This window comes from Pipistrellus hanaki, assembly GCF_964339955.1.
Source record: "Pipistrellus hanaki genome assembly, chromosome: 3".
NCBI classification, from domain to species: Eukaryota; Metazoa; Chordata; class Mammalia; order Chiroptera; family Vespertilionidae; genus Pipistrellus; species Pipistrellus hanaki.
The window spans coordinates 170,207,331-170,235,212 of record NC_140505.1 but is presented as its reverse complement, the minus strand read 5'-3'; the positions used below and the strand labels follow the sequence as shown (position 1 = coordinate 170,235,212).

Below are 27,882 nucleotides of genomic sequence, written 5' to 3'. Positions count from 1 at the left end.
AGTATTCCAATAGTGGAGGCGTGCCTAGATTATTTTGTGCCCCCCTCCCTCCCCACAACCTACCTACCAATTTCTCTGGCTTCAGAATCAATGGGCTGATTTATGATGGTTTGAGGTGGGGAATTCGGCGAGAAGAAGGCAGGGAGGGTAGGCAGTGGGGGAAATTACACTTGGTGGTGAACTGCCTCCACAGGTAGGGGTGTGTGTGTGTGTGTGTGTGTGTGTGTGTGTGCACGCACAGATATTTCACTTTTCCTTCAGTTCCAAAGCCCTTTCCACCCCCTGCTGACCACCAGTGTTTTCCTGAGGGACCTGGGGCTGGGGACTGAAATGCTAGGATCTCTCCGGTTCAGGCTATGGGTTTCACCTCACGGTCCCCAGGAGGCACGCAGCAGGGACTTGCTGATGGAATGGGCTGTGTAAAGAGGTTAATGCAGAGTTGGGGGGGAGGGGGCAGGGAGGGGGTGACGCGGTGCTGCTCCTCCTCGCCTCCCTCAGGTCTCCGTTGACGTCTTCGTTCCCCACCCCCCGAGGTTTTAGCTTCTAGATCCTCCCAAGGTCCGTCTTATTTCCCACCCCCTCTCTACGGCTTCCCAGCTTCCTCTCCAGCCCCCGCAGTTCCCTGGCTCCCGCAAATTGCAATCCTCGGGGGGGAAAAAGCCCGAAAGCATTCTCCCGCCCCAACTCCCCGGTCCCATTGGTTCCCTCCCCCGCTGCAGCACCTGGCCCTCCCAGCCAACTGATTGGCCCGCGGCCTCATCAATCTTCGTCTGGCCGTGCTTACGTCATCCTGCAGTAGAGGGGATGGGAATGAGAGAGAGCGCGCAAGAGCGAGGAAGCCGGGCCCAAGAGCAAACGACGAACCACTGCAAGCCCCCCCACCTCAGCCACCCAGGTTGGGGTCTGCCCAGGTGGGCTCCATGGACTAGTGTGGGCGGCAGGCTCCTTCTGCCTCTGCCCTCCTGCCCTCTGTCTTCCCTCCCCTCCTTGGAGGTCCCCTGCATCCCTCCCCCAAGGAGCAGTAAGTGGGCTTGTGGCTCCCAGGAGAGAGCCATCGCCTGGCCCTGCCCTGCTCTTTACCACACCTCACCATGACCCTCCTGCTGCTGCCCCTCTTGCTGGCCTCCCTTCTTCCCTCCAGCTCCTGTAACAAAGGTGAGTGAGGTAGGGTGGGGTGGGGGGGGCACTAAAAGAGAACACTGTGGGGTAGAGGTGAGCAGGAGCCATGAGGCTCTCTGGCACATGACAGGTGTCATTTCTTCCCACCATTCCCCTTCCCATCCATTTTCTCAGACTTACCCCTTCTTTCCTTTGAACTACCCCCCTCACCCCCCACTCCCTCCATCACATCCTCCTGCCTTGTCTGTCTTTACCCATAGGTTTCTTTGGTCCCTATTCCCATCCTGGGGTTTCTGCCTCCCTCCCTCCCAATTTCTCCCTGTTGGAGATATGTCAGGTCTCAGAAGGACTTGCCCTGAGGGTCGTTGTACATCTCTGGGTGGTTCTCCATTTCCAGTGGGGTGTACGTGCATTAAGGGTGTGTGGCAGATCCATTGGGTTCATCTCCATCCCATCCTAGGAAGAAACTGTTCATTGCAGCTCAGCAATTCGGAGCACGTATGTTTTGGCGTGTTCCTCTGCATCTATACCCTTATGCCTGCATGCAGCTGGGTTGTGGGTTGCCAGAGCTGCCCTCTCTGGCAGACAGCAGATACATTCAGCTGGGTGAGGCCCACAGAGGGACCAAGAGGGAGGGAAAAATGGAGGGGACGGAGGAAGAGGCCTCAGGTAGGTGGAGAAAGGCAGGAAAGGGCGAAAGTGGGTGTGTGGGGGAGCTAAATGAGTGCGGAGGGGGAAAGCTGAGAAGGAGAAGGGAGATGAGGCATGGGAGGGGGATAAGAAGGGTTTGGGAAGGGTAAGAGTGGAGACTAAAAAAGAGAGAGAGAGAAATGAAAGGGAAATCAAGAAGAACGGGTGAGAGGAGTGGGAGGAGGAAAGTCAAGGAAGGAAAAGACAGGGAGCCTAGGTGTGAGCGAAAGGAGATGGATACAAGGAGAGAGCTGGTGGCCAAGAGGAGAGGAGCAGGGTCAGGGGTGAGCTGTGAAGAGGGTGCCAGTGCTGACCTTGCTGTGTGCCTCCCCTCAATCTCTGACCTCCGTCTGGTTTTCTAGCCTCCTGCCATTTCCTGTGCTGCCTCCTGAGCACCGTCTTGTGGCTTTCTCCTCTGCCACTAGAGAAGGGGGAGGTGGTAGTCATGAGGAGGAAAGGGGCAGACTTTCAGATACAAGAAGGCTTTTTTGGGATAGGGTTGAAGGGAAAAATGGATATCAGGATTTCTTGCTCACCATGACATTCTGGGGACGAGTTTCCTTTGGTGACATCCTTTTGGATGATGTCCTTCTCTGCCCATGGCCTGCTGACGGCCATCATAAATGAGCTTGGGAGCCTGAGGGTTGGCATGACAGGATTAGATAGAGCAGGCAGTGGGGGCTGGGGTTGGGAGGTGATGGAGGAAGGGAAGGGAACATGCCGTGCTTTCCCCGTAGCCTCTTACCAGGCTAGTGGGAAATTGGACCTGGCAGGAAACACAGTGGAGCTAAGTCTGGAAGGAGAGATAGGGGGGATTTGGAGGCTGAGTGAGTCCCACATCCATCCAGAATTGGCTGGTGGTTGGAGGGAAGGAGGATGGAGTAGGCAAGAGTTTGGACTACGTCATGAGACTATATAAAAAGTGGGGTTCAGGGAGTGTGGGGTTTGGTCACCTTGGTGGGGGGAACATAGAAATGTGTTGGTTACGATTGTGTTCTCATGGCTGTGGGGGTGAGAAGCAGGGAGGAGATTTGTCCTGTTTCTAGGCCAGCTCGATAATCCCTTAGGATGTTGGCTCTGTTGGGTCCAGTTATTTGGCATTGATTCCTCCGCTCTATCTCTGCCCTTCTCTGTCCCCCTCCCTCTGTCCTATATATTTTCTCTTCTCTCTTTCCCCCTCTTCCCTCCACTCTGGGAGAATGGCCTTAGGTTGGGGCTTGGCTGGGAGAAGTGCAGAGTGAAGGGATCAGGATTGAATGGGGTAGTGATAGTGGTGATGGAGAAGATAAACCATCAGGATCTCAGGAAACTTCTAAATCTACTTTTTTCTAATATCAACTCTGCCCTTAATCTATGCCTTCCCTTCCCCAGGGCCTTCTGATGGCCCACCACTGTTTCCTGAATTCCCCAGTCTCCATTCTCCAGCACTTGAAATCCCTAAAGAATATTCTCCACCCTCAGACCATGTTTCCTGGAGAAGTTAGAAGACCCATCCCTCTCTTCAGGGCAGACTGTTGCCATGGAAACTTTCTGTCTTGCCATAGGAGAAGGCTGTGACCTCCCTCAGACCTTCTGACTCCTTTAATAGCTGATTTCTTGTCCTCATTTTTTTTTTTTTTCCACCTGCAGGTGCTTCTGCAGGGTGTGGAAAGGGTAGTGATATTGGAGTGTGAGTTTGTCTGAGTCAATGAGGGTTTTGTGGGAGTGGCAGGCGAGCTCACAGGTTCTTCCTCTCCTCTCCCTTGGTCGGGACTCAGCCAACAAGCACAAGCCATGGATTGAGGCGGAATACCAGGGCATCGTCATGGAGAATGACAACACGGTCCTGCTGAACCCACCACTCTTCGCCCTGGACAAGGACGCCCCCCTGCGCTATGCAGGTAATTGGGATTGGTGGATTGCAAGGTGGGTAGGACAGAGAAAAGTGGTTGGGAGGGTATAGGGCAGGGGAGGAGAGGAGAGGTCCTGGGTGGGAGAGCAATAAGGAAGTGGGAAAGAGGCCTTGGAAAGTGGAAGACGAAGTTGGCTCAAGGAGTAGAAAGGGCTACATCGAAGCTGGTGGTTGATGAGTAAAGGCAACCAGAGAGAACATGGGCAGGGCAGGGGTTAAATGCATCAAGATTTTGCCAGATCTCAGACCTGGTACCTCTGAGAGGTTGTTGATCAGGAAAGCTGGTATGGAGCTGTATACCTGGTAATTATTGTCTTCAGGTGCACAAAAAGGACTGGGTTTGGGAGGAGAGGAATCTGAGGCAGGGAGACTGAGGCTGGAAGGAAATGCTGGAGGTAGTGCAAGAGCCTCATCTTTCCCTGCCCCCTTGGCCAGGTGAGATTTGTGGCTTCCGGATCCATGGGTCTGGGGTGCCTTTTGAGGCTGTGATCCTGGACAAGGCAACAGGAGAAGGGCTGATTCGGGCCAAGGAGCCAGTGGACTGCGAGGCCCAGAAGGAGCACACTTTCACCATCCAGGCCTATGACTGTGGCGAGGGCCCTGATGGAGCCAACACCAAGAAGTCCCACAAGTGAGGAAGCCCTTGTCCTGTGCCCCCTGCTGCAGGGTCTCCTCCCTCCTTCCAAGCCCCTCACCATCCTCCCTCTGTGCTGTCATTGAATGTTATCTGTCTGTTCCCTCTCTGTTTATAGGGTTTAGGGACAGGAGATAGAGTTATATAGTAGAACTTAGTGGGATCTAATCCTGTCTCTGCCTCTTATGGCCTTGGGCAACTTAGCCTTTCTGGATCTGCTTTTCTTATCTGTAAAATAGAAATAATGATGCCACCTACGTCTTTAGGTTGCTGTGAAGATGAAAGGAGAAGGTGTGTATAAAAAGCATGCACCACGGTGCCTGACAGACGGTAATGGGCTCAATACACGGGCGTCACGATGACCAAGAGAGCAAGGAGGAAAGGAAGGAGCACTGTAGATTCCTTACTACCGTCCCACCTGTCTATCTGCAGTGTGACCACACTCACACCATCCTAACACACACAGCGCTCTGCGTGAGGGTGGGCAGGGGCTGGCTACAGCACGAGAGAGGCTGGGACCCGGGACTCCTTTGCGCCAAGCTAACTTCTCATGTGAGACTGGGTGAAAATTGGCCATCAGGATTCCTGGGTTGCTAAGAGGCCCTGGAGATAAACGGCTCTTTGTGACTCAGTTTCCTATTTGGAGGCAGGAGCTTTGCCTCTTGGGTCCTGGGTGCCTGGATCTTGGCGAGGGGCAGGCCTCAGCACAAAGGGTTAGCCTGAGCTTCACTTGCCCTGTGGGGTGCGGAGGGGGGCAGGGGCCCGCAGCTGACATGCATATTGTACACTTGTTCACAGAAGGCAATAGTTGTCTCCTGTGTACCGCTCATGTCAGATGACATGGCTTTTGTGCAAATGCCACTTCCTTTCCCATGGTTGGTTTTTAACTTGGCCTTTACCCTGCGTCTTCATTGATTATCTCATTGGATCCGATTGCTGTGAAGGAATGACCTGCTGGGCCCCAAATCCTGTCACCCCTCATCTGGGCAGCCCCAACCTTTTTTGTACAGAAGCCATCAAGATCAGTGTTGGTGTCACCGCGGGGTGGTTCTTATCCCTCCCCACAGACATCCTTTCCTTGGCACAGTTCCCGTGAGGGCCCTCTCCCTCGAGGTGCCTGACTGTCCCAAGCTAAGGGACAGACTGCCTCCCTCCTGCTCTGATTCCCTGTCTGGATTTCTGCTTGTGCCTCTTTGGAGTCTCCAGCATGAGGATGGCTGACTCGTTCTCTCCCCTCCTCTCCTGCTCTGGCACCTGCAGGGCGACTGTTCACGTGCGTGTCAATGATGTGAACGAGTTTGCCCCCGTGTTTGTGGAGCGGCTGTACCGAGCTGCAGTGACTGAGGGGAAGCTGTATGACCGCATCCTGCGGGTGGAAGCCATTGATGGTGACTGCTCCCCCCAGTACAGCCAGATCTGCTACTACGAGATCCTCACACCCAACACCCCTTTCCTCATTGACAACGATGGTGAGTCCAGCCCCTGTCCATCTTGTGCACCCATATCCCTCAGGACACCCCAGGGTTGAGCTATTCACTTCTCTGCCCTGCACACCCTCCTTTCCAGATGTGGAGCCCTCCCCCCTCTTCCCCCCCATACCTTCTCTTCCGCTCCCTGCTGCTTAGTTAGCTCCTGAGGCCCCTGCCCCCTTTGTCTCCCTAGGTTTTCTTTAGTGCTTCTGACCATCTCAATCCTCCCCCATCCCCAACCCCAGGGAACATTGAGAACACAGAGAAGCTGCAGTACAGCGGTGAGAAGCTCTACAAGTTTACGGTGACAGCTTACGACTGTGGGAAGAAGCGGGCGGCAGACGACGCCCAGGTGGAGATCCAGGTGAAGCCCACCTGCAAACCCAGCTGGCAAGGTGAGGAGCCCTGCTCTGTGACTCATCATCGTGCGAGTCATTTTTCACCTTCATCTCACTTTTCGTTGCTTCTGACAGTCCTGGGAGCTAGGCTAGGAGTCCGGGGAGGGGTATTTAGGTTCAGGCTTGTAACTGTCTACCCTGGGCAGCCATTTTTGTAGGATGAGTCAGTGGAATAGCAAGAGCAGAATGGGTAGATAGGAGGGGCTGCCTTCTTCTTCTGTCTCTCCACTGCTCTCTCCCTCTCCCCCATGCAGGCTGGAACAAAAGGATTGAATATGCACCAGGCGCCGGGAGCTTGGCTTTGTTCCCTGGTATCCGCCTGGAGACCTGCGACGAACCTCTCTGGAATATCCAGGCCACCATAGAGCTGCAGACCAGCCACGTGGCCAAAGGCTGTGACCGAGACAACTACTCTGAGCGGGCGTTGCGGAAACTCTGTGGTGGGTGTGCAGCCCCAACCCCTAGTCCTGCCCCTCCCCACCCAGCCTTTACATGACCCTCCTCTACCTCTGTTTTAAGAATCTGCACTGTATCTCCTTTTGTCCATCCAGGTGTATATATTCACAGGGGTTGTGGCATGTAGTTAGCTTTTGTGATCCAAAGATCAAATAAATATGTTGTTGGCAAAGATGCATAATTGTAGCACAAAATGATCACCAGATAATACATTGTGGGAAAATGATAGGGAGAGAGGAAAAGTTGGAGAATGAGAAAGAGAGGTCCATGCTGAGACTGGTTTGGCTCAGTGAATAGAGCGTCGGCCTGCGGACTGAAGGGTCCCAGGTTTGATTCCGGTCAAGGGCATGTATCTTAGGTTGTGGGCACATCCCCATTAGGGGGTGTGCAGGACGCAGCTGGTCAATGTTTCTCTCTCATCGATGTTTCTAACTTTCTATCTTTCTCCCTTTCTCTCTGTAAAACATCAATAAAATATATATATTTTTAAAAATAAAAAAATAAAAGAGAGGTCCATTCCTCTCTTGTCTTTGGAAGGCCGGAAGAGGTGGTGAGATGAACTGTGGGAGATTTTTTTCTCATTAGTCACTCTTCCCCTGCCTACTCCCCAGTTCCCAATCTGCTGCTGCTCAGCTCTGACATGTGTGCCTTCTGGGGCTCCTGCAGGTGCTGCCACCGGGGAGGTGGACCTGTTGCCCATGCCTGGCCCCAATGCCAACTGGACGGCAGGACTCTCGGTGCACTACAGCCAGGACAGCAGTCTTATCTACTGGTTCAACGGCACCCAAGCTGTGCAGGTGCCCCTGGGTGGCACGTCGGGGCTGGGCTCGGGGCCCCAGGACAACCTCAGTGACCACTTTACCCTGTCCTTCTGGATGAAGCACGGTGTAACTCCCAATAAGGGCAAGAAGGAAGAGGAAACGATCGTGTGTAACACTGTCCAGAATGGTGAGCCTTGCTCAGGGCACTGGTCGGAGAGTGGGGATACTGGCTTCTTGTCTGGCCTTTAGAACTGTCTAGTCCGTGACTGTGAATGGGCCACTTCCTCTTGCTGCACCTGTAAAATGGCAGTGCTAGGTTTGATACTTCCTGAAATTCTTTGATTGGCTCTCAAGATGAGAAGTTGAGATCCTACTGCTCTCAGAGTGCAGTGGGACTGCTCTCTGCCATCTCACTTGCGGGTGCCCAGTCTTTCTGCATCCCACTATAAACTGCCCCCTGAATCTGCTCCCATTGAAACCCTTTCACTATGGGTGGGAGCAGGCTGGCTGGTGTCCCCCCTCAGTCAATCAGAGTGCCCAAGAAGCTCTTGTTATCACCTGAACTGGACGTAGGTGTGTGTGTGTGTGTGTGTGTGTGTGTGTGTGTGTGTGTGTGTTGGGGGGAGAAGACTAGTGAATGCAGGAATGAGAGAGTGCATGAGAGGGCAAAGAGAACCCAGTGTCCTCTCCCTTTGGTGCTTTGAACCTGTTCTTGCCCCAGACCCTGTGTTTGACTCCCATCCCTATCCTCTGCCCTCAGAGGATGGCTTCTCTCACTACTCCCTGACGGTGCATGGCTGCAGGATTTCCTTCCTCTACTGGCCTCTGCTGGAGAGTGCTCGCCCAGTCAAGTTCCTCTGGAAGCTGGAGCAGGTGAGCCAGTGCCAGAAAGATGGGTAACTTGCTTTCAGGGGAGAAGAAGCATAGAGCAGGGATTTGAGTTTTTTTTTTTTTTTTTTTTTGGTTGCCCCATGCCCTCTCTTTCATGTTCCACTTTCTGTTCCTCACCCTTATACCCTTAGGTTCTCTTGTTTCCTATTTCCAAGGCTTGTCTTCTGCAGAAAGCACTCCTGGATTAAAAGGAAATAGGAAACAAAAAACTACTAACATCAAACCCAACCAACCATTTCCTCCCCCCCCCTCTTGTTTTATTTAAGCTCTTTCAGATCTATAACCTTAACAGTACATGTCTCTGACTCTCAAGCAGTCAGCATGTTGTAATTGAAAAAATAAGTAATTCTGAGGTACACAGATTGGGTTTGAGTTCTGCCAGGGGAACTTACTAGCTCTGGAAACTTGGTTAATATATCTAAACTTCAGTTTGTTTACCTATTAAATGGGGATAATAAGAATTCTATATTCAGGGTTGTTATAGGATTAAATGACACGCTAGACCTTTATTATACTGCTATCCCTGCTTAATGACAGAATATGTTCTAAGAAATGCATTGTTAGGCAATTTCGTTGTTGTGTGAACATCATAGAGTACACTTACAGAAACCGATTACACATATAGGCTAGCCTATTGCTCCTAGGCTACAGGCCTATACAGCATGTTACTGTGTAAAACCACACTAGGTTAAGTCAAGCACAAGAGAAAATGATGCAATCCAGGCCCATGATAAACACGAGAAATCTGAGGCTGCTGCTGGCGTAACAGTTAATACTGTTTTACAAAAAAAAATTTTTATGAGTAGAAAGACTACACTCTGAAATAATGATAAAAAGTATAGTATAGTAAGTACATAAACCAGTAACATAATTATTTATTATCATTATGAAGTACTATGTAAGTTTAAACGGGCAGTCGGACATCCCTCTCACAATCCAGGACTGCTGGCTCCCAACTGCTCACCTGCCTGCCTTCCTGATTGCCTCTAACTGCTTCTGCCTGCCAGCCTGATAACCTCCTAACCACTCCCATGCCAGCCTGATTGATGCCTAATTGCTCCCCTGCCAGCCCAATTGCCCCTAACTGCCCACCTCTGAAGGCCTGTTCCCCCCCAACTGCCCTCCCCTGCCAACCTTGTCACCCCTAACTGCCCTCCCCTGCTAGCCTCATCACCCCTAATTGTTCTTCCCTACTGCTCTGGTCCCCTCCCCCCTCCCAACTGCCCTCTCCTGCAGTCCTGGGTCCCCCCAAACTGTCCTCTCCTGCAGGCCTGGTCCCCCCTAACTACCCTCCCCTGAGACCTGGGTCCCCCTCCCCCACAACTGTCCTTCTCTGCAGGCTTGATCACCCCCAACTGCCCTCCCTTGCAGGCCTGGTCCTTCCAAACTGCCCTCCCCTGCTGGCTATCTTGTGGCAGCCATCTTATGTCCACATGGGGGCAGCCATCTTGTGTGTTGGAGGACAGTCAATTTGCATATTACTCTCTTATTAGATAGAATATTCTATATATTGATATAACTGGCAGCACAGTAGGCTTGTTTACACCAGCGTCACCACAAACAAGTGAGTAATGTGCTGCACTGTGATGTTATGACAGCTATGATGTCACTAGGTGACAGGAATTTTTTAGCTCCATTATAATCTTATAGGACCACCATTGTATATATGATAGATTGTTGACCAAAATGTCATTATTCCACACATGACCATAGACTGGAAAGGACTCTATGCATGTTATTTCTTATTGTTACTATCTGTGATTATGAAGGATAAATAAAAATGGACCCAAATCCCCCAAAACAAAACAGTAAATTTCTCTCTTGAGCCAACAGTTGCATTCTTCAAGCTAACCACAAGGACTAGTGGGGACTAATGGGTTTCCATCTCCCCATGGAAACCCATTAAACCTCTGGTGGAGTGGCTGGTTAAGCAAATGGCTGAAAAAAGGCAGGAAGTGGAGGAGAGAGAATGGGAAATGAAGGGCCTAGAAAACCCACAAATTGGATAGTTGAGGGCTATTTACAAAAGCTTCTGCCTTTTGTGGTACTATTAAAAAAAGAGAAAGTCTGCCATTTGCTACTTCTTGATCTTCTGCCATGTTGCTAATATTGGTAACATTACTCCTTATTTTTCTTTTACTTTTATTTATTCAACAAATACGTATTAAATATCAATTAAGTCCTTGTTAATCTGCTAGATTCTGGGGATACAACAGAATTTGAGATGGAACAAAGTCTTTGCCTTTATTAAGGTTACATTTTAGTTGGAGAGATATTTTTAGAAAGTAAGCAGACATATAAAAATGATAAATTGTGATAAATGCTCTGAAAGAGTAAGGTACTGAAGTAGGAAAAAGGGGAAGGCAAAGATGGGGGAACTTACCTTACATTGGATGTCCGGGGAAGGTGATTGAGGAGAGATGTAAGCTCAGTCCTGTAGGATGGGACTGGTAGAGAAGAAACAGATGTAAAAGCCCTGAAATAGGAAAGAATTTGTTATGTTCTAAGCATAAATTATTTTGGGAAAATTAATTCATAAAATAGCATGTTACTCCTCTTAGAAATGTTTATAGTTTTAACGATTTACCTGAAGAGTGGAATTTTAGGTATTAGGTTGGCTGCCTGATAGATTTTGCACAAGGATGCTATTCCTTGAACTGGGTAGCCAATAATTCCCTAGTAAGTCCTGATGATAGAACTGGGAATACTACTGTGTTTCCCCGAAAATAAGACATCTTCCGAAAATAAGACCTAGCGCATGGAAAGATAAGACATCCCCTGAAAATAAGACCTAGCACAACTTTAGGAGAAAAAATTAATATAAGATACTGTCTTATTTTCGGGGAAACAGGGTAGGGATTGTCCCTTGAGTCTCAGGAGAAGGGGCAGTGCCTCGTGTTAGTTCCCTGAAGATGAAGTCACTGAGGGAACATACCCCTATCCTGTTCCCCCAGGTCTGCGATGACGAGTGGCACCACTATGCTTTGAACCTTGAGTTCCCCACAGTCACACTCTATGCTGATGGCATCTCCTTTGACCCTGCTCTAATCCATGACAATGGTCTCATCCACCCACCCCGAAAGGAGCCTGCTCTCATGATCGGGGCCTGCTGGACTGGTAAGTCCCTGAGTTGCTCCGTGAAGACACTGAAGGTTGGAGCCTAGTGGCTTAGGATTAGTGAAGGAGCAAGGACAGCCTGACTTCATGCAGTTGGGCAGGGTGACTCAAAAAGATCTCCAGTGGACACCACAGCCCCCTATGTCCCCTACCTATCTCACTGGTCATCACCTCTGAGTTGGAAAATTTTCCTTCTCAGGCATCCTGGGAATCTTTCTGTCACTTCGGCCACTTTTCACTCTGTCCCATCACAGTGAATATGATTTCCACAGCCCTTTACCCTGTTGGAGGGCAGTAACCCTTCAGAGAGTCATCAATCTTCCAACTTGAAGTTTTTCTTTCACTTATTTTTTTTTTCCTTCTGGGAGAGTGTGTGTGTCGGTCTGTCTTACCAGAACCCTTGTGTTTCCTCAGCAACATATTTGGGGGTTTGTCTATACTAGAGGCTGGAGGGATTAAGATATGACAAAAAAAGGGTTGGGGCCCTGGCTGGGTAGCTCAGTTGGTTGTCCCAATACACCAAGGTTGCAGGTTTGATCCCCGGTAGCATATCCAAGAAACAACCAATCCTATATAATAAAAAGCTAACATGCAAATCAATCTAGTGGTGGAACAATGGACTGACTGGTTGGTATGATGTGCACTGACCACCAGAGGGCAGATGCTCAATGCAGGAGCTGCACCCTGGTGGTCAGTGTGCTCCCACAGGGGGAGCACTGCTTAGCCAGAAGCCGGGCTCATGGCTGGCAAGTGCAGTGGCAGTGGCAGGAACCTCTCCTGCTTCTGCGGCTGCGCTAAAGATGTGTGACTGACGGCTTAGGCCCACTCTCCATGGAGAGAGGACCTAAGCCGTCAGTCAGACACCCCGAAGACTCCTGGACTGCAAGAGGGCACAGGCCAGGCTGAGGGACCCCTTTCCCCCCCAGTGCATGACTTTTATGCACCGGGCCTCTAGTGAATACATAAATAAGTGGAACAATAAATCGTTCTCTCTCTCTCTCTCTCTCTCTCTCTCTCTCTCTCTCTCTCTCTCTCTCTCTCTCTCTCTTTCTCTCTCTCTCATCAGTAAATAAAGAGGTTGCAAGTCCTACAAGGGCAGGTCAGAGCAGGGAAGACCTCTTCTTCTTCTCTGTCATTCTGTCCTTACAACTTCGAGCTCACTGCCACTTTTTTCCCCTCCTCCAGAGGAGAAGAACAAGGAGAAAGAAAAAGGTGGAGACAACAGTACGGATGCCACACAAGGTACTCTGTGTGTAAGAACTGGAGACCAGAGAGTTCTCACCTTAACTTTCTGTTCTGCACTGCCTTTTCCCACACCAAATCCTGTTCAGCCTTGTTAGTTATGCTTCCCATGCCACCAGGGGGCAGAGCCTCTGAGAACTACAGCAAGGTAGGGTTTCCTTGGTGACAGGCCAGATGGAGTTTGGCTGGACTCTGGGTGTCCCATCCTGCCTACAGAATGAAGTGAAGGGTTTCTCTCGCTGAGACGCAGGAGGTGGGAGTCGTTCACACAGGAGGATCTGGGCATCTGTGAAGCTCACACACATTCACCCTGGTCTCCTTGCATGCTTCTAAAGATGCCCTCTCTACCAGTCTCCTCCTTTTCCTCGTTGTGTCTCTTCTTTCCTCCCTGGGTCTTGCTTTTCTTCTTCCCTTTTTCCCTGTCCTGGAAGCTTTTATCATTTCTGTTGCTTCTATTTTTCATCCTTTTCTCCCCTTGTTTCATTCTGTACTAAAGGCCCGATGCATGAAATTCGTACAAGGGGCTCGGCCCTCGCACCTGCAGCGGCTTGCCTAGCCCTTGCAGCCTGGGCTTCGTCCGGAAGAATGTCCGGTCTAATTAACATATTACGCTTTTATTATTATAACTCTCTCTCTCTGCCTTCTCCAGTCTCCCACGTAGCCTCATTTCTCTTGCATCTCTCTTCTTTCCATCTTTTAGTTTCCACCTTTCTCCTTCGAATTTTCTTTCCCGAGCTTTCTGCGCTTTCTTTCTTCTCCCTTTCCCTTAGTCCCTTTCCTTGTTGTATTCCTCCTTTCTTCTCACCTCCCGTCTGCCCCTGTGTTCCTGCCCTAGGAGACCCCTTGCCGATCCACCACTACTTTCATGGCTACCTGGCTGGTTTCAGCGTGCGCTCAGGCCGCCTGGAGAGCCGTGAGGTCATCGAGTGCCTCTATGCATGTCGGGAGGGGCTGGACTATAGGGATTTCGAGAGCCTGGGCAAAGGCATGAAGGTATATCCCCTTCCTCCAGCCCACTCCTTCCAGACATGCCTCCCCCTTCCCTCCCCAATCCTCCAACCTTGTCCCACCTTTCTACCTCGGCTCCCTTCCTCTCTTGCCTCCTGGGCCTTGCTCTCAACTGTGTCTGTGTCTGGGACCCAGGTCCACGTGAACCCCTCGCAGTCCCTGCTCACCCTGGAGGGGGATGATGTGGAGACCTTCAACCATGCCCTGCAGCATGTGGCTTACATGAACACTCTGCGCTTTGCCACGCCTGGCGTCAGGCCCCTGCGCCTCACCACTGCCGTCAAGTGAGTGTGGGGTGGGGTGGGCAAATCACAGAGTAGGCACAGGCTGTCAGAACCCTTTGGCTGTCAGGGTAGTTCACTTAATGGATGGGGAGAGGACACTTGACCTGCTTGGTAGACATAGCCTGGACTAGACTGATTTCCCAGCAACTGATGTATATTACTCTTTCCACACTTGCAGGACTTGAGAGATTTAAACTTTCTCGGTGCCTCTCACTGAAACGCAGGAGGTGGGAGTCAGTCACATAGCTCTGCTGATACGTAAAGTGGGACAGGGAAGGAACTGGATTGGGATCTGGGAGAGCTGATATTAATTCTGACTCAATACTCATTGCTTTGAAGGTATCAGGCGAATAGCTCTAGTTGCTTCACCTATTTTGTCCTTGATTCATCAAGCTCTTGCAAGGTCAAATTGGATGATCTAAGTCTCAATCTGGCCCGCTGCCTGTTTTTGTAAATAAAGTTTTATTAGAACACAGCCATGTCCTTCTATCTGCTTATTATTTATGGCTGCTTTTTCACTGTGGTGGCAGGCTGAGTAGTTGGGACAGAGATTGTATGGCCAAAAAGCTGAAAATATTTCCTGTCTGGCCCTTCACAGAAAAAAGCTTGCCGACCTTTGCATTTTAAGTGAATTATTTTGAGATCATTAAAAAATTATACATTACTTCAAGGTTTAAGTGTATTTGGTGTTTAAAAATACAGATTAATTGAGAGGTAGTGAAAGGATAATAGTTACAGACAGAGTCTATTACTAGCTTTTTCACATTGAACAAATGCGAAAGGATAAAGCAAGGATAACAATAGAATGTAACTCATGGAATTGTTATAACTAAATGATATAATCCAGATTAAATGCCTGATAGAATGCCTACTCTACTTAGCTCTTATTATACAGGCATTTTCACCCCTTAGTATGTTTATGGGGCAGTTTTTAGGAGATACTGCCATCTACTGGGTGGATCACACAATGTAGGTGTCCGGATTCTTGTGTAAGCATTCTCTTCTTTACTTTGCTTCAGTTTCTCCATAAACTGTATGAAGGTTAACACCGCTGACTTGTCCCTGTCTTGGGGGGAGTGGGTTTGGAGATGTGAGAGGTCTGAGCCCTAGGCAGTGACTGGGTGTAACGATCAGGCCTCACAATTAGAGCAGTGGAAGGCAGGGGCAGGGGCTTTGGGGAGTCTGGCTGCTGGTCGGTGGTGTGGTCACGATGTGGAGTTGAAGGCCACAGGTGAATGAAGTCATGTGGGCACAGATCAGAGCTGAGGATGTGTCCCATCATGTTTTAGTCAGAACCCTAGGTGTTAGAGGGCTGTCACCCAGTTAAGAAGGGCTTAATCCTCCTCAGTCAGCCAAGGACCAAGTTAGAAGGGAGGGCTGTCTCTTAGCTCAGGGTGGAGCTCTGCAAGCGTAGTCCCACAGGGTGAGGAGTTTGACATCCCCTTTGTCGATGGGCTTATCTGAATCCTCCAACTTCTGTCTTGCCCAGGGAAGAGGCTTATGCAAGGGCTGGGAACTGACATTGATCCTTTAGTACAGTTGTTTTCTTTCTGAGGTTAAGAAAGAATGAACTCTCATTTCTCCAGTTCTAGTGCTTCCATATGGTTGGTTAGTGCTGCCCTAATACTTTCTTGAGGTTGTGGGAGAAAATATAGAGGCTGTGCATTTGTGTGCATGTATGAATGAGAAAACAGGGAGAGACAAATACCTACCAGCACTTCCTTTTCTCTGGCGCATATCCTTGCCCTAGTTCAGGTGGCTTCCCTAACTTCCAGCGTTCAGTTCTCGGACCTCTTAAAGCCAGGTTAATACAACTATTCAGTCATTATTATTTTTTTAACCTCTTTCTAGGAAAGCCCATCTACTTGCGGCATTAACCCCAGAACAGATGCTACCCCATCTTTTTCTCTAGATTTGTCCTTTTCCCCATAGCTCTTGAATTTCTACCAGCTTGCTATAATCTCTATCTAGAAGTTTTTCAACACCTCAAAAAAAGAGAGCTAGCCGAAACCGGTTTGGCTCGATGGATAGAGCATCGGCCTGCAGACTGAAAGGTCTCAGGTTCGAATCCGGTCAAGGGCATGTACCTTGGTTGTGGGCACATCCCTAGTAGGGGGTGTGCAAGAGGCAGCTGATTGATGTTTCTCTCTCATCAATGTTTCTAGCTCTCTATCCCTCTCCGTTCCTCTCTGTAAACTGTTGTAGGCCCTGCTTCCTATGGCACTGGAGCTCGGTAAGCCGTGGGCATTGGTCCCTTTAGGGGCTCTGAGCTCATTGTGTCGGCTGAGGCTACCCTTCTCTCTTTTGGCTCCCACCGTCAAGCTGGGCATGCTCAGGCACACCAATAATGGTCTTCTTAGCAAAATCAATTCAGTTGGCATTTGGTAAGCATGTGTACCATAAGCTCTGCCCTGGAATTAGCAACTTCTTTATGAAGATAACTTGTTCAAGGGGACATTTCCTTATAAATAAACTAGAGGCCCGATACACAAAATTCATGCAAGAGTAGGCCTTTCTTCCCCTGGCTGCTAGCACTGGCTTCCCTCTGGCAGCTGGGACCCAGGCTTCAGGCCACCCAGGACCCGGGCTTCCCTTGCAGCCCCAGCTTCGTCTGGAAGGACATCTGGGCTAATTAGCATATTACACTTTTATTATTATAGATTGGGGTGGTGTGAACCCACATGATGGCTGTGGTTTAGTTTAGTGGAAAGATCGTGGACTTGGAAGAAGAAGAGCGGTTTCAGCCTTGACTAGGACACGTGCTTCTTATATGGCCAAGATGATTGACCTAAAAGCTTTGCTTTCTTATCCCTGTCCTCCAGCATTGAAATAAAGATAAATGAAGTCATATGGGTAAAATGCTTCATAAACCAGCAAATGCTGTGAGAATTACTATTTACTAGAGGCCCAATGCACAAAATTCATGCACGGGGGCAGGGGGTATGTGTTCCTCAGCCCAGCCTGCACCCTCTCCAATCTTGGACCCCTTGAGGGATGTCTGACTGCCTGTTTAGGCCCAGTTCTCACATTCCAGGACTGCTGGCTCCCAACTGCTCACCTGCCTGCCTTCCTGATTGCCCCTAACCACTTTTTGCCTGCTAGCCTGATCACCCCCTAACCACTCTCCTGCCAGCCGTATTGATGCCTAACTGCTCCCTTGCCAGCCTGATTGCTCCTAACTGCCCTCCCCTTCCAGTCTAGTCACTCCTAATTGCCCTCCCCTTCAGGCCTGATCCCTCAACTGCCCTTCCCTGCAGTCCATCTTGTGGCGGCCATCTTGTGTTCACATAGGGGCAGCCATCTTTGACCATAGGGGGGTAGCCATCTTGTGTGTTGGAGTGACAGTCAATTTGCATATTACTCTTTTATTAGATAGGATGAATATAGGATTGGGTGAGAGGGGTTCCTGGGAGCATGTTCCTGAGCTGCTGTGCCATTGGTTGGTTCAGCCTGGCTGAGTTTTCTAGGAGAGTTTGTATCGGCACCAAGATCAGCGAGGTGTCATGGGAAGGTGATAGTCAGATTAGTTCACCTACCAAAGTGTGCTACTCTGATATTAAAAGAGAGTCAACAGAAGACTCATCAAGACAGCAAACATCTTTTGATAGGGCCCCAACTCCTTTTGTGGAGAATATTTTGAGGCACATATCTGCAGATATTATACTAAACACACTTTAAGAAAAAACACCTCTTGGCCCTAGCCAGTGTGGCTTATTGGTTAGATTAGGGGTGTCGAACTCAATCAGAGAAGGGTCCAAAATCTAAAATCCAGCCTAAATCGCGGGCCGAATGGTTTACTGAACAGTCATAAACTGACAATGTCATAAACTGACAGCGGAGTGCAGTGATGACAGCGCGGTGCGGGCCACATTGCAAGGCCTGGCGGGCTGGATTTGGCCTGCGGGCCTTGTGTTTGACACATGTGGGTTAGATCATTGGCCTGCGGACTCAAGGGTCCCAGGTTCAATTCCAGTCAAGGGTATGTACCTTGTCTGGGCACATACCCAGTGGGGTGTGTGCAGGAGGCAGTTGATTGATGTTTCCCTCTTATTGATATTTCTAACTCTCTATCCCTCTCCCTTCCTGTCTATAAAAAAAATCAATGAAATATATTTTTTAAAAAAGAAAAAGAAAAACACCTCTTGGATAAAGAACTGTGTGTGTTATGTACATTTCTGTAAGCTCAGCTTGTAAAATACAAGTTTGCCAGATGTTCCATAATTTTGGGATAAGACTTTGGTGATGTGGTCATCCCTTTAGGTTAGGGTTGCCTGACTTTTTGCCTTTGATCTTTCTTATAGTAGCATCTTCATGAGAGACAGTATCTCTCTCTTCAGCTCTACTAGAGGGGGTAATGGTGGTGATGTAGGGACACTATTCCCCTTTCCTCTCCTCACCACATGGGCTGCTCTATGTAGAGGTGGAGGCCCAGAGGGATGAAACAGAATATAGATTCTAAGGGAGTGGGTCTCGGGGTCATAGCTGCCTCTTCCCATTTCTCACATAGGTGCTTCAGTGAAGAGTCTTGCGTCTCCATCCCCGAAGTGGAGGGCTACGTGGTTGTCCTCCAGCCCGATGCCCCTCAGATCCTGCTGAGTGGCACTGCTCACTTTGCCCGCCCAGCTGTGGACTTCGAGGGATCCGAGGGGGTCGCTCTGTTCCCAGATCTTCAAATCACTTGCTCCGTTTCTCACCAGGTGGAGGCCAAAAAAGATGAGAGTTGGCAGGGAACAGGTAAGGATGACCCCAGGGAGTGAGATCATCCCGAGGAGGGTCCCTGTCTGGCACCAGAGCGAGGGAGAAAATCTGGGACTGGATGCGAGCAGCAACTTCATCCTGCATTTGCTTGACTAGAACCACTTACCATTAGGAAGAAGGGCCAGTAGGAGGCTCACAGGTGGATGGAAATTGTTGGGTAATGGGGTCCTTGAAAATGAAGCTGACATCCAGGGAATGACCCTGGAAGGGAAGGAAGAGTGGCCATGAGGTGGGCCTCACTCTGACCCAGACTCTGACTCTCTCCAATCCAGTGACAGATACACGCATGTCAGATGAGATTGTGCACAACCTGGACGGCTGTGAGATTTCTCTGGTGGGGGATGACCTAGACCCAGAGCGGGAAAGCCTGCTCTTGGACATGGCATCCTTGCAGCAGCGAGGGCTGGAGCTCACCAACACGTCTGCCTACATCACCATTGCTGGTCAGTGGGGCCCCAGAGCCTCTCCTCTTTTTCTGTGTGTTCTCTTCCCCATGACCAAGTACTGGGAAGTCCAGAGGGTCCCCCTTCCAGGTCCAGGGTTGTGGCCAAGTGACATTTCACATCTTCCCAGCCTGGAAGATTGTTTGGCTTCTAGATTGACCCTGGAGGAGATGTACTGAGGGTTAGGCTCCAATGGTCCTTTCTCCCTCTTCTCTCTACAGCCTGGCTCACCTCCACCTCTCCTTTGGCCAAGCCTTCTTTGACCAGCTTCCTAATTCTCTACCTGTTTGATATCAGCCATCCTGTGTCCCTTCCATCTCACTCATCTTATATAAACAGCATAGCTTTCTGTTAGGAGGTCATCTAACAGGTGGGAATGATTTGGAAACTTCCAAAGGAAGCCTGCTCTTCTCCAAAGGGTCCTCCATAAGGGAGGATGGAAGCTGATTGGCATCACCAGTCCCCTCCCATTCCCAGTCCCTTCCAGAGCCTCCCTGGTCATTTCTGTATTTCCTCCTCTCTCTGTTTCTCTCCTGCTTGCCACCTCCTTAATGTGCTGCAGAAGGCCCTGGTTTCCTTCTCTCCATCCCTACTCAGAAGCCACAGAGCATTAGAGAGGAAACCAGAGCAGGAAATGCAGCCCATTCCAGTCCATTAGAGCCAGGTTGGGGAGGGGGCAGAGGGGACATTGCTTCCTCTGAGAACTCCTGTTGAAGGGTGGAGAAACCCACTCTAGGCTGGTGGGAGTCAGAGAGAGAGTCCGCCCTGGGCCTCTTCTCTGGCTCCCGCACTGAGCTGCTTGCTCGTCCTCCAGGGGTGGAGAGCATCACTGTGTATGAAGAGATCCTGAGGCAGGCTCATTATAGGCTGCGGCACGGAGCTGCCCTCTATGCCAGGAAATTCCGGCTTTCCTGCTCAGAAATGAATGGTCGTTACTCCAGCAATGAATTCATCGTGGAGGTACCTAGAGAGTCTCCTTTCTCCCACAGGGTGGAGGAGCCAGGGTGGAGTGGACTGAACCGATAGGCGGTGGGAATGGAAATGACAGCAGGGAGGACTCCTGGCCCTGGTGGTGGGTGGGGCAGCAGCAGCCATGGGGCAGTGATTAAGAGAGGGCTTTCGGGAGATGGAGTTGGACCTGGGGAGGAGTGTGTGCCCAACAAGCCCTCCCTCCCCAGGTCAACGTCCTGCACAGCATGAACCGGGTTGCCCACCCGAGCCACGTGCTCAGCTCCCAGCAGTTCCTGCACCGTGGCCACCTGCTTCCTCCTGAGATGGCTGGACACAGCTTGGCCAGCTCCCACCGAAACTCCAGTACGTAAGGCTGTGCGGGGTGGGCAGGGGGCAGGGGACGGGGCTGGGCACAGGCACCTCCCCCTCCACCCCAGGGACGGGGGGGGGGGGGAGGGGGGGGACAGGGTGGAGCAGTGGGCTCTGCTCCCTTGTGGTACCTAAAGGCTCTACCTAAAGGCTGTATTCTCTTTATTCCCCTGATCATCACTTTTCCCTTGTGAAGAACATCCTGTGTGTCATTGCAGGGACACTCGTGCTAGGAATCATGAAGTCAGTGAGGGGGGTAGGCCAACCCTTTGTTGCCCCTGCTGCCCTCCCACAACAATATCTGTAAGGCCCGGACCCAGGGAACCTGGGTAGTGAAGTTATCAAGTATTATTAAGCCAACACTGTCCTAAAGTACCATTAGGAATCTAAAAGAATTACAGGATACTGTTCCTATCCCCCAGGGGAAAGTTGGCACTATGACATGTGTAATCACGTGCTATGGACAAAGTCATAAGACTGTTTCTAAATCAAAATGAGCACGTGGGTAAACATGCAGATGAGGTGCCGCCCTTCAAAGCAATCGCCTTCCCTGGCTATGGTCCTTCACCAGTGACACAATCTCTAAATTCCCATGTACTAGTAAGAGTTGCTTAATAGCAGAGAAACCAGAAACTGCAAGTGTAAAGAAGAAAACCCAGCCATGATTCTATCACAGAGAGGAAACCATTTTAATATGTTTTTTTTTATGTGCCAGTTTTTTTCTATCCCCATTTCCCCCCCCCCCCCTTTTTACAAAGTTTGGATCCTATTATTTTGCAACTTGAGATTTATACCAAATATTATAAAATGAGTCTTCCCCACATTTTAAAAACTGCAAAATTACTCTGATAGTGCTAAAAATGATCTTTAAATCCCCTTTTTGATTGCTTTCAAAACCAATTGAGGAGGTTGCACTTATTTTATGTTTTTGGACGCACCATGCTTTTGGCCCAGTTCAGTATTACCCAACTTCACCATCCAGTTTTGTCAGAGTTGGCGTGGGTGTCATTTTGCATTTTTAAACATTAAACCTAATCTCAAAGGACACAGATTTGTCACTTTTGAAAAAAAATGTCAAAAGGTGTATCATAGGCTCTGAAGGCAATTCCTTAAGGGTTTCTAAGAATGCTTTGTGGGAAGAAGTCCTCTGTCAGTGAACACTGCCCTGAAAGTACCGCACTCCCTTCAATGCATTCAGTCATAAGAACGGCAACCACATCCATGTGTGCCAGGCACTATGCTTGTGGGCTTTTACACATATTAACTGATTTGGTCCTTACACACAACAAATGAAATAGGTACGAGAATTATCCCCTTTAAAGGCAGGGGAAGGAAGCCCTGAGAGGTTAAAGACTTTGCTAAGATCACACCCTAAGAAAGTGATGGAGCCACGATTAAAATCCAGGCAGCAATCTCAGAGCCTGTGCACTTCATACTCTCTCCATTTATATTAGATGCTTAAACACACACACACACACACACACACACACACACACACACACACGCACACACGCACACACTCACACTCTCTATTATTAGCCTCAATACTTTCTTTTTTCTTTAAAGATTGAACATTTTATTTATTTATTTATTTATTTAATATATTTTATTGATTTTTTTACAGAGAGGAAGGGAGAGAGATAGAGAGCTAGAAACATCGACCAGCTGCCTCTTGCACACCTCCTACCGGGGATGTGCCCGTAAGCAATGTACATGCCCTTGACCGGAATCGAACCTGGGACCTTTCAGTCCTTAGATCAATGCTCTACCACTGAGCCAAACAGGTTTCGGCAGCCTCAATACTTTCTAGGGCTTCCCAGAGCTTCTTACTCAGTCTGGCTTCCTTGCCGTGGGCGGTGGCCACTGCTACACTATCGTTTGTGTATTGCTATCCCTGGTACTGCCTCCCTTCTTCCTTCTGCAGAAGCCTTTTTAAGTGTTTTACTCTGACACTGTGGCCGAGCAGGTGGAACTAGGGATGAGGAGGGAGTACAAGGCATAACCAAGTTGTAGAGGTTCCAAGAAGCTTCACTCGTGTTTTTTTTTTAATTTTTTTATTGATTTCAGAGAGGAGGGGATAGGGAGAGAGAGAGAAACATGAATGATGGCAGAGAATCATTGATCGGCTGCTTCCTGCAAGTCCCACACGGGGGACGGAGCCCACAACCCAGGCATGTGCCCTGACTGGGAATCGAGCCATGACTTCTTGGTTCACAGGTCAGTGCTCAACCACTGAGCCATGCTGGACAGGCTTCCCTCGGCCTTTAGTTGGTAGAGAGACGTGAGCAAACTAAACTTGTTTGTGTTCCATAAACCCTCAGGGCCAACGTCTTTCTTCTTATCATGATTCCCTAGCTCTTTCTCCAGTTCTTTCCCCTGAATTGGCCCACTCCACCTTGTCTGGATTAGATACTGGGTCCTGCTACACAGATTAAGCTCAATCTAAATCTTTGTTGGCATTGTTGCTGGGTGAGATTTTTCAGTCTTTGTTTTCTGTGGCATGAGGTCCCAGGGGAGGTCCCTCTATAAGTATACCAGCCCTTCCTCCCCTCTCCCACCCCCTCCCCAGCTGGCAGTGCTCCGGGGTAAGTATCCTCCTTATTTCACCTTCCCATCCACTGTTCTGAGCTGATGTGCAGGCCAACCAACCTTGCTCTGAGATCCTACCTGAGAGCCGCAACCTGCTTTTGCTTTCCCCTTTATTTTGGGTTGAGAATTGTGCAGAGTTCCTAGTTCACCTGGGGTCATTGGCCGTAACATCTCCTGAGCTTACCGGGAGATCCACTTCATAAAACCTGCCTCAAGGCAATCCATCTCTTCCCCCACCCAATCCCAAGAGTGGTATTATAGAATTAAGGCTTTCCAATGTCAAATTCCTCTAGCCAGGCAGAAGCAGTGAGAGATACCGTTTCCTCCAAAGAGACAGGAGGTGGATTCCCCTGAAGTTCCCAAGTGCATCAGAAAACAGATCCGTGTGAAGGGGGGCAGTCAGGGAATGTTTTGTGGTGCACATAGAGTTTGAACTTCAACTTTGAAGGATAGAAGGAATTTTGTGTGGCTATGAGAGAGGATGAGAATTTGAATAGTGGGGGTGGGTGGGTGGTTTAGGGCAATTTGGATTAGGGAGAATATGGTTGTCTGAGAATGGTGAGACAGAATGATGAAGATAGTATTTATCTAGTTATCCAAAAGTGTGATGCTTCTCAGTATCACTTGGGGAGCTGTAAAAACATTTGGTGCCTAGGTTACACTCCAGACCAGTTAAATCAGAATGCCCGGCAGTGGGAGCCAGGCATCAGGGTTTTCAAAAAAAAATTTTTTTAATTTTAAAAATATATTTTATTGATTTTTTTTACAGAGAGAAAGGGAGAGGGATAGAGAGTTAGAAACATCGATCAGCTGCCTCCTACACACCCCCTTCTGGGGATATGCCCGAAATCAAGGTATGTGTGCTCTTGACTGGAATCAAACCTGGGACCTTGCAGTCCGCAGGCTGACGCTCTATCCACTGAGCCAAACTGGTTTCGGTTCAAAGATTCTTAAGTGATTCCAGTGTGCAGCAAGGTTTGGGAGCCATTTCCCTACTTTGTTTCCTACAAGGCTTTTCAGAAAGACCTACAATGTAATAGGATCAAGGTAGAAAACGAATTAGGAAGTGCGGCAGAAAGGACAAAGGTGAAAGAAGAATAAGATTAAACCAGTTCATAAAATACTCAGAGACTGCAGTTGCGAGAGTGGGTCAAATACTGATTCTGAACTTCCTTGTCGCTAAAGCAAGGAGGAACCTGAGAAGTTATGAAGGTCATAGGATAGGAGCCAAGCAGAATTTCAGGAGAAGCCCTGGGACCAAGGGCAGAAAGAGGTTTCTCCTGATGGTCTTCACAGAGGGGGCATGCAGAGCTGTGGACAGGGCTCTCCACAGTGTCCTCACCATCAGTTGAAGCCAGGAGTTCACATGGGCCATTTGCTAAAACACCCTTTCAGGTTCACTTATGGAGGTCATTGAAGGCCAGAAGTGACTGCTCAGATCTAATGCAGCAAGAAAGGTTGCTTCATTGTTAAAACTCTTGATTTTTGTCTGTAGCTCATTTAACCTTCCACCTCCCTGGCCTCCTTTGCTCATTTTAAACTAATGAACCATGCTCATTGGCCTATCGATAGAGTGCTGGCATTTTGTCTTTCCCGCATCATTTCTTAGTCCTGGCAATCAACTTGTGATTTCCTTTGCCAGGCTGGGGTCTCAAATGGACCAAATGCGTTTGATTAAGGCACAAACCAGAAGGTTTGGCTTGTCGTCATTGTGCCCAGAGCAAGTTTACCTGCTGTGGCCTCCACTCCTTCTAGAGCCTGGGCTTAGCTACAGGGGCATTCTGCTGGTGCCCCCTCCCCTCCTTCTTGCTCATTGGCATGGAGACTTGGTATAGGAATCTCTTTCATGGCCCGCGTAGAAAGAGTTCCAATTCAGGGTTCAGGTTCTGGAGAAGGGCTGCACACAAATGAAGAGACTTGAGACTTGAAGAAATTCAATTTAGCGATACGGGGGGCCAGGCAGTAGTCCAACTCTAGTGGGAGAACTACTCTCTGCTCTGGCCCTGTCATCCCCTTTTATTGAGGCTTTGGGGAAAACATCTTAGGCAACCTAAACAGAAATTTACATGTAGCCATTAGGCAGGAAATAACAGAAACTTTCATGGGACAAACAAGGTAAATTCTGCTTCAGCTAACAATATCTCAACTAAAGGTTAGAGCAATTAAGGTTGTTGACCAGCCTTCCTGGCTTCCTGTCAACATCTCTTTTTTAGTGAAATTGATTTATTTTCCAGCAACTTGGGAAGAGACTATTTCCTGCAGATGGGCAGAAAGGTCTTCTCTGTCTCCCTCTTTCTTCTTCCCCCATGCCCAGGATGTTGAGAAATGCTGATCCAACCAGGCTCATCTCTGCCCTGGAGCCAGTGCCCAGGGAGGCTGCCTGCTCTGCTAGGCAGAGTCAGCTCTAGCTGGAGAGTGGCTCCAAGTGGGCTATGGGTCAGGACGGGGACCAACTTGGCAGGGACCCATCAGGGTGGCCTTAGGGAGGTGTGAAGCTAGTGTGCCTGCTCAGGCTGGGCGTTCTCCACACACCTGGTTGGCCCTGGAGTGCGTGGCGGTGTGTGTGGTGGCAGCATGAGTGTGCTGGCTGCCGCAAGCAGGGGACTGCAGCAGCGTGTGTGGGGCTTCTGTGCTGTGTGCTTTTTTTGCGCTCTGCTCTGTCTCTTGACATGTGAGTCTTACAGGCTGAGGGTAAACTCAGGACCAGGAGGTATATCTGTTACCAGAACATAACGTGTGTGTGTGTGTGTGTGTGTGTGTGTGTGTGTGAGAGAGAGAGAGAGAGAGAGAGAGAGAGAGAGAGAGAGAGAGAGAGAGAGAGAGAGAGTGTGAGGGGGGAGAGAGAAAGCGGGGGGGGGGGGGAACCCATGCATTTAATAGTTCCTCAGCAACAGGACTGCTCAGAGTCTGGGCCTCATGGAGCCTCTGTGGTCAGGTGAGCTGCTGGGAGCAAAGACAGCGGGCAGGATGTGCACCCTGAGGGGTGTAGTGACCCAGCTGCCTGTGAGGGCCCTGGGCCTGGGTGTGCACATGTGGGGTCTCTGCCTCCAACTGCTATCCCTGGGGCTGTGGGCTCTCCAGCTCTGCCTCCTCCTGCTTCTCCGAGGGCTGTTTGTGTGTGTGCAGTGGGTGGGCAGGGCTGTGCTCAGAGCAGCTCGCTCTGTTGCCCTCGCAGTCCATGTCTGTGCTGTTTACATCCTCCTTCAGGGGGTTGCCTGGTGTGCCCAGCTGGCAGGGAGCTGGGTGACGCTGCACCTGTGGCTCTTCGCTGCCTTTCTGGAGACCCTCAGACGCATCCCATTGACCCTGGTGTGTGAGCAGGCCGCCAGGTGGCTGGTGCAGGCAGCTGTGTGGGCCAGCAGAGGCCTGGCTTGGGTGCAGTGTATGGCGACCTTTGTCGGGCCGTGTGCCCGCACGCTCTTCCTGGGCATGTACCTGTGCATGCACATCTGCTTTTCTGCCATCAGCTCTAGGGTCCATGTGAGAGTCCACATGCCCTTCAATGTCTCACTGCCCTTCAAGGTCCATGCTCCCCTGAGCCTGGGCCTCAAAGTGGGGCTGCAGGACCAGAGGCATGAGAGGGCCAAAGTGAGGAGGGGTGTACCGCAGAGGGAGGTTAGGGAGGAGCAGAGGCATCGGAGGACCCGGAGCCCTAAGCCCATGAGGAGGAGGGAGGCAGCACCCAGCAGGAGTGAGTCCAATCCAGGTGGGTAAGTGAAGGGGCTGCTCCTTGCCCCTTAGACCTGTCCCAGCCTTGGGCATTCTCTCCTCCCACACCATTAAGCCCATGTAGCTGCCTCTCTCCTCTCATTGGGCACTGAACAGCTCATTCCTAGGCCAAGTGGTCCCGAGAAGATGACCTGGGCAGGTTCCAAACCTTGCCCTCTCCTCGCTGACAACAAGGCTGCTCCTGACAGCACTGGGCTGGGAGCCCTTCCCCATCCTGCCCTGCCTTCATTTACATACCTCCTTCCCTCTCTCTCTAGCAGCAGCCAATCTGCCGACAGCCTCTCTCTTGGTCTCTGGTCCTCTCCAGCTCTGTTTTTCTTCTAGCTTCTCCAGGGTAGTCACCTCTTCTGAGTCATCATGGATCTTCTCTTATTCAGAGATACCCCCTCCCTGCTCCCTGGGCTGAGTCCCCTCCGGTGGGCCTGGCCCCGGTCTGCTTACCGCACGCTCTCCCCACAGTGGTCCCCAGCGCAGCGACTCTCATCATTGTGGTGTGTGTGGGCTTCCTGGTGCTCATGGTCATCCTGGGCCTGGTGAGAATCCACTCCCTTCACCGCCGTGTCTCGGGGGCCAGTGGGCCCCCAGGGGCCTCCAGTGACCCCAAGGACCCCGACCTCTTCTGGGATGACTCTGCTCTCACCATCATCGTGAACCCCATGGAGGTGAGTGGCCCTGGGGAGTGGGGAGGCCTGAAGGGTCGAGATTCAGCTGCAGCATATACAGCGAAGACCTCTAAGGAATGGCTGGGAGGAAAGCTCTGGGCAGAGCCTCTGAGTAGAAAGGAGAAAGGCTTGTACGGGGGAAGGAGGTGGGAGAGGGTGGGGGAAGGAGACTAAGGGAGGCTGAGAGGCTCTGGTTGTGTCAGGTCTCTGAGCCCCTCTCTTCTCCACTCCTGCCTTCCCCAGTCCTACCAGAATCGGCAAGCCTGTGTGGCGGGGACTGCCGGTGGCCAGCAGGAGGATGAGGACAGCAGTGACTCAGAGGCAGCTGACTCGCCCAGCAGTGATGAGAGACGCATCATTGAGACCCCCCCACACCGCTACTAAGGCCTACACCCCTCCCTAAACAGAGAGAGAGAGAGAG

At 50.2% G+C, this 27,882-nt stretch overlaps 1 protein-coding gene across 1 annotated transcript; it reads left to right on the top strand.

The window, feature by feature from the left end:
• Nucleotides 1-787: 787 nt before the first annotated feature.
• On the top strand, nucleotides 788-27,882 carry CLSTN3 (calsyntenin 3). Its single transcript, XM_084877968.1, has 18 exons — nucleotides 788-1,155; nucleotides 3,567-3,689; nucleotides 4,136-4,331; nucleotides 5,595-5,803; nucleotides 6,049-6,198; nucleotides 6,456-6,641; nucleotides 7,324-7,605; nucleotides 8,179-8,291; nucleotides 11,264-11,426; nucleotides 12,612-12,668; nucleotides 13,504-13,661; nucleotides 13,812-13,960; nucleotides 18,468-18,694; nucleotides 18,991-19,161; nucleotides 19,976-20,121; nucleotides 20,340-20,475; nucleotides 27,259-27,461; nucleotides 27,705-27,882. Exons 1-18 carry the CDS (start codon nucleotides 1,092-1,094, stop codon nucleotides 27,843-27,845), a joined length of 2,874 nt encoding a protein of 957 aa, XP_084734094.1. The 5' UTR covers nucleotides 788-1,091; the 3' UTR covers nucleotides 27,846-27,882.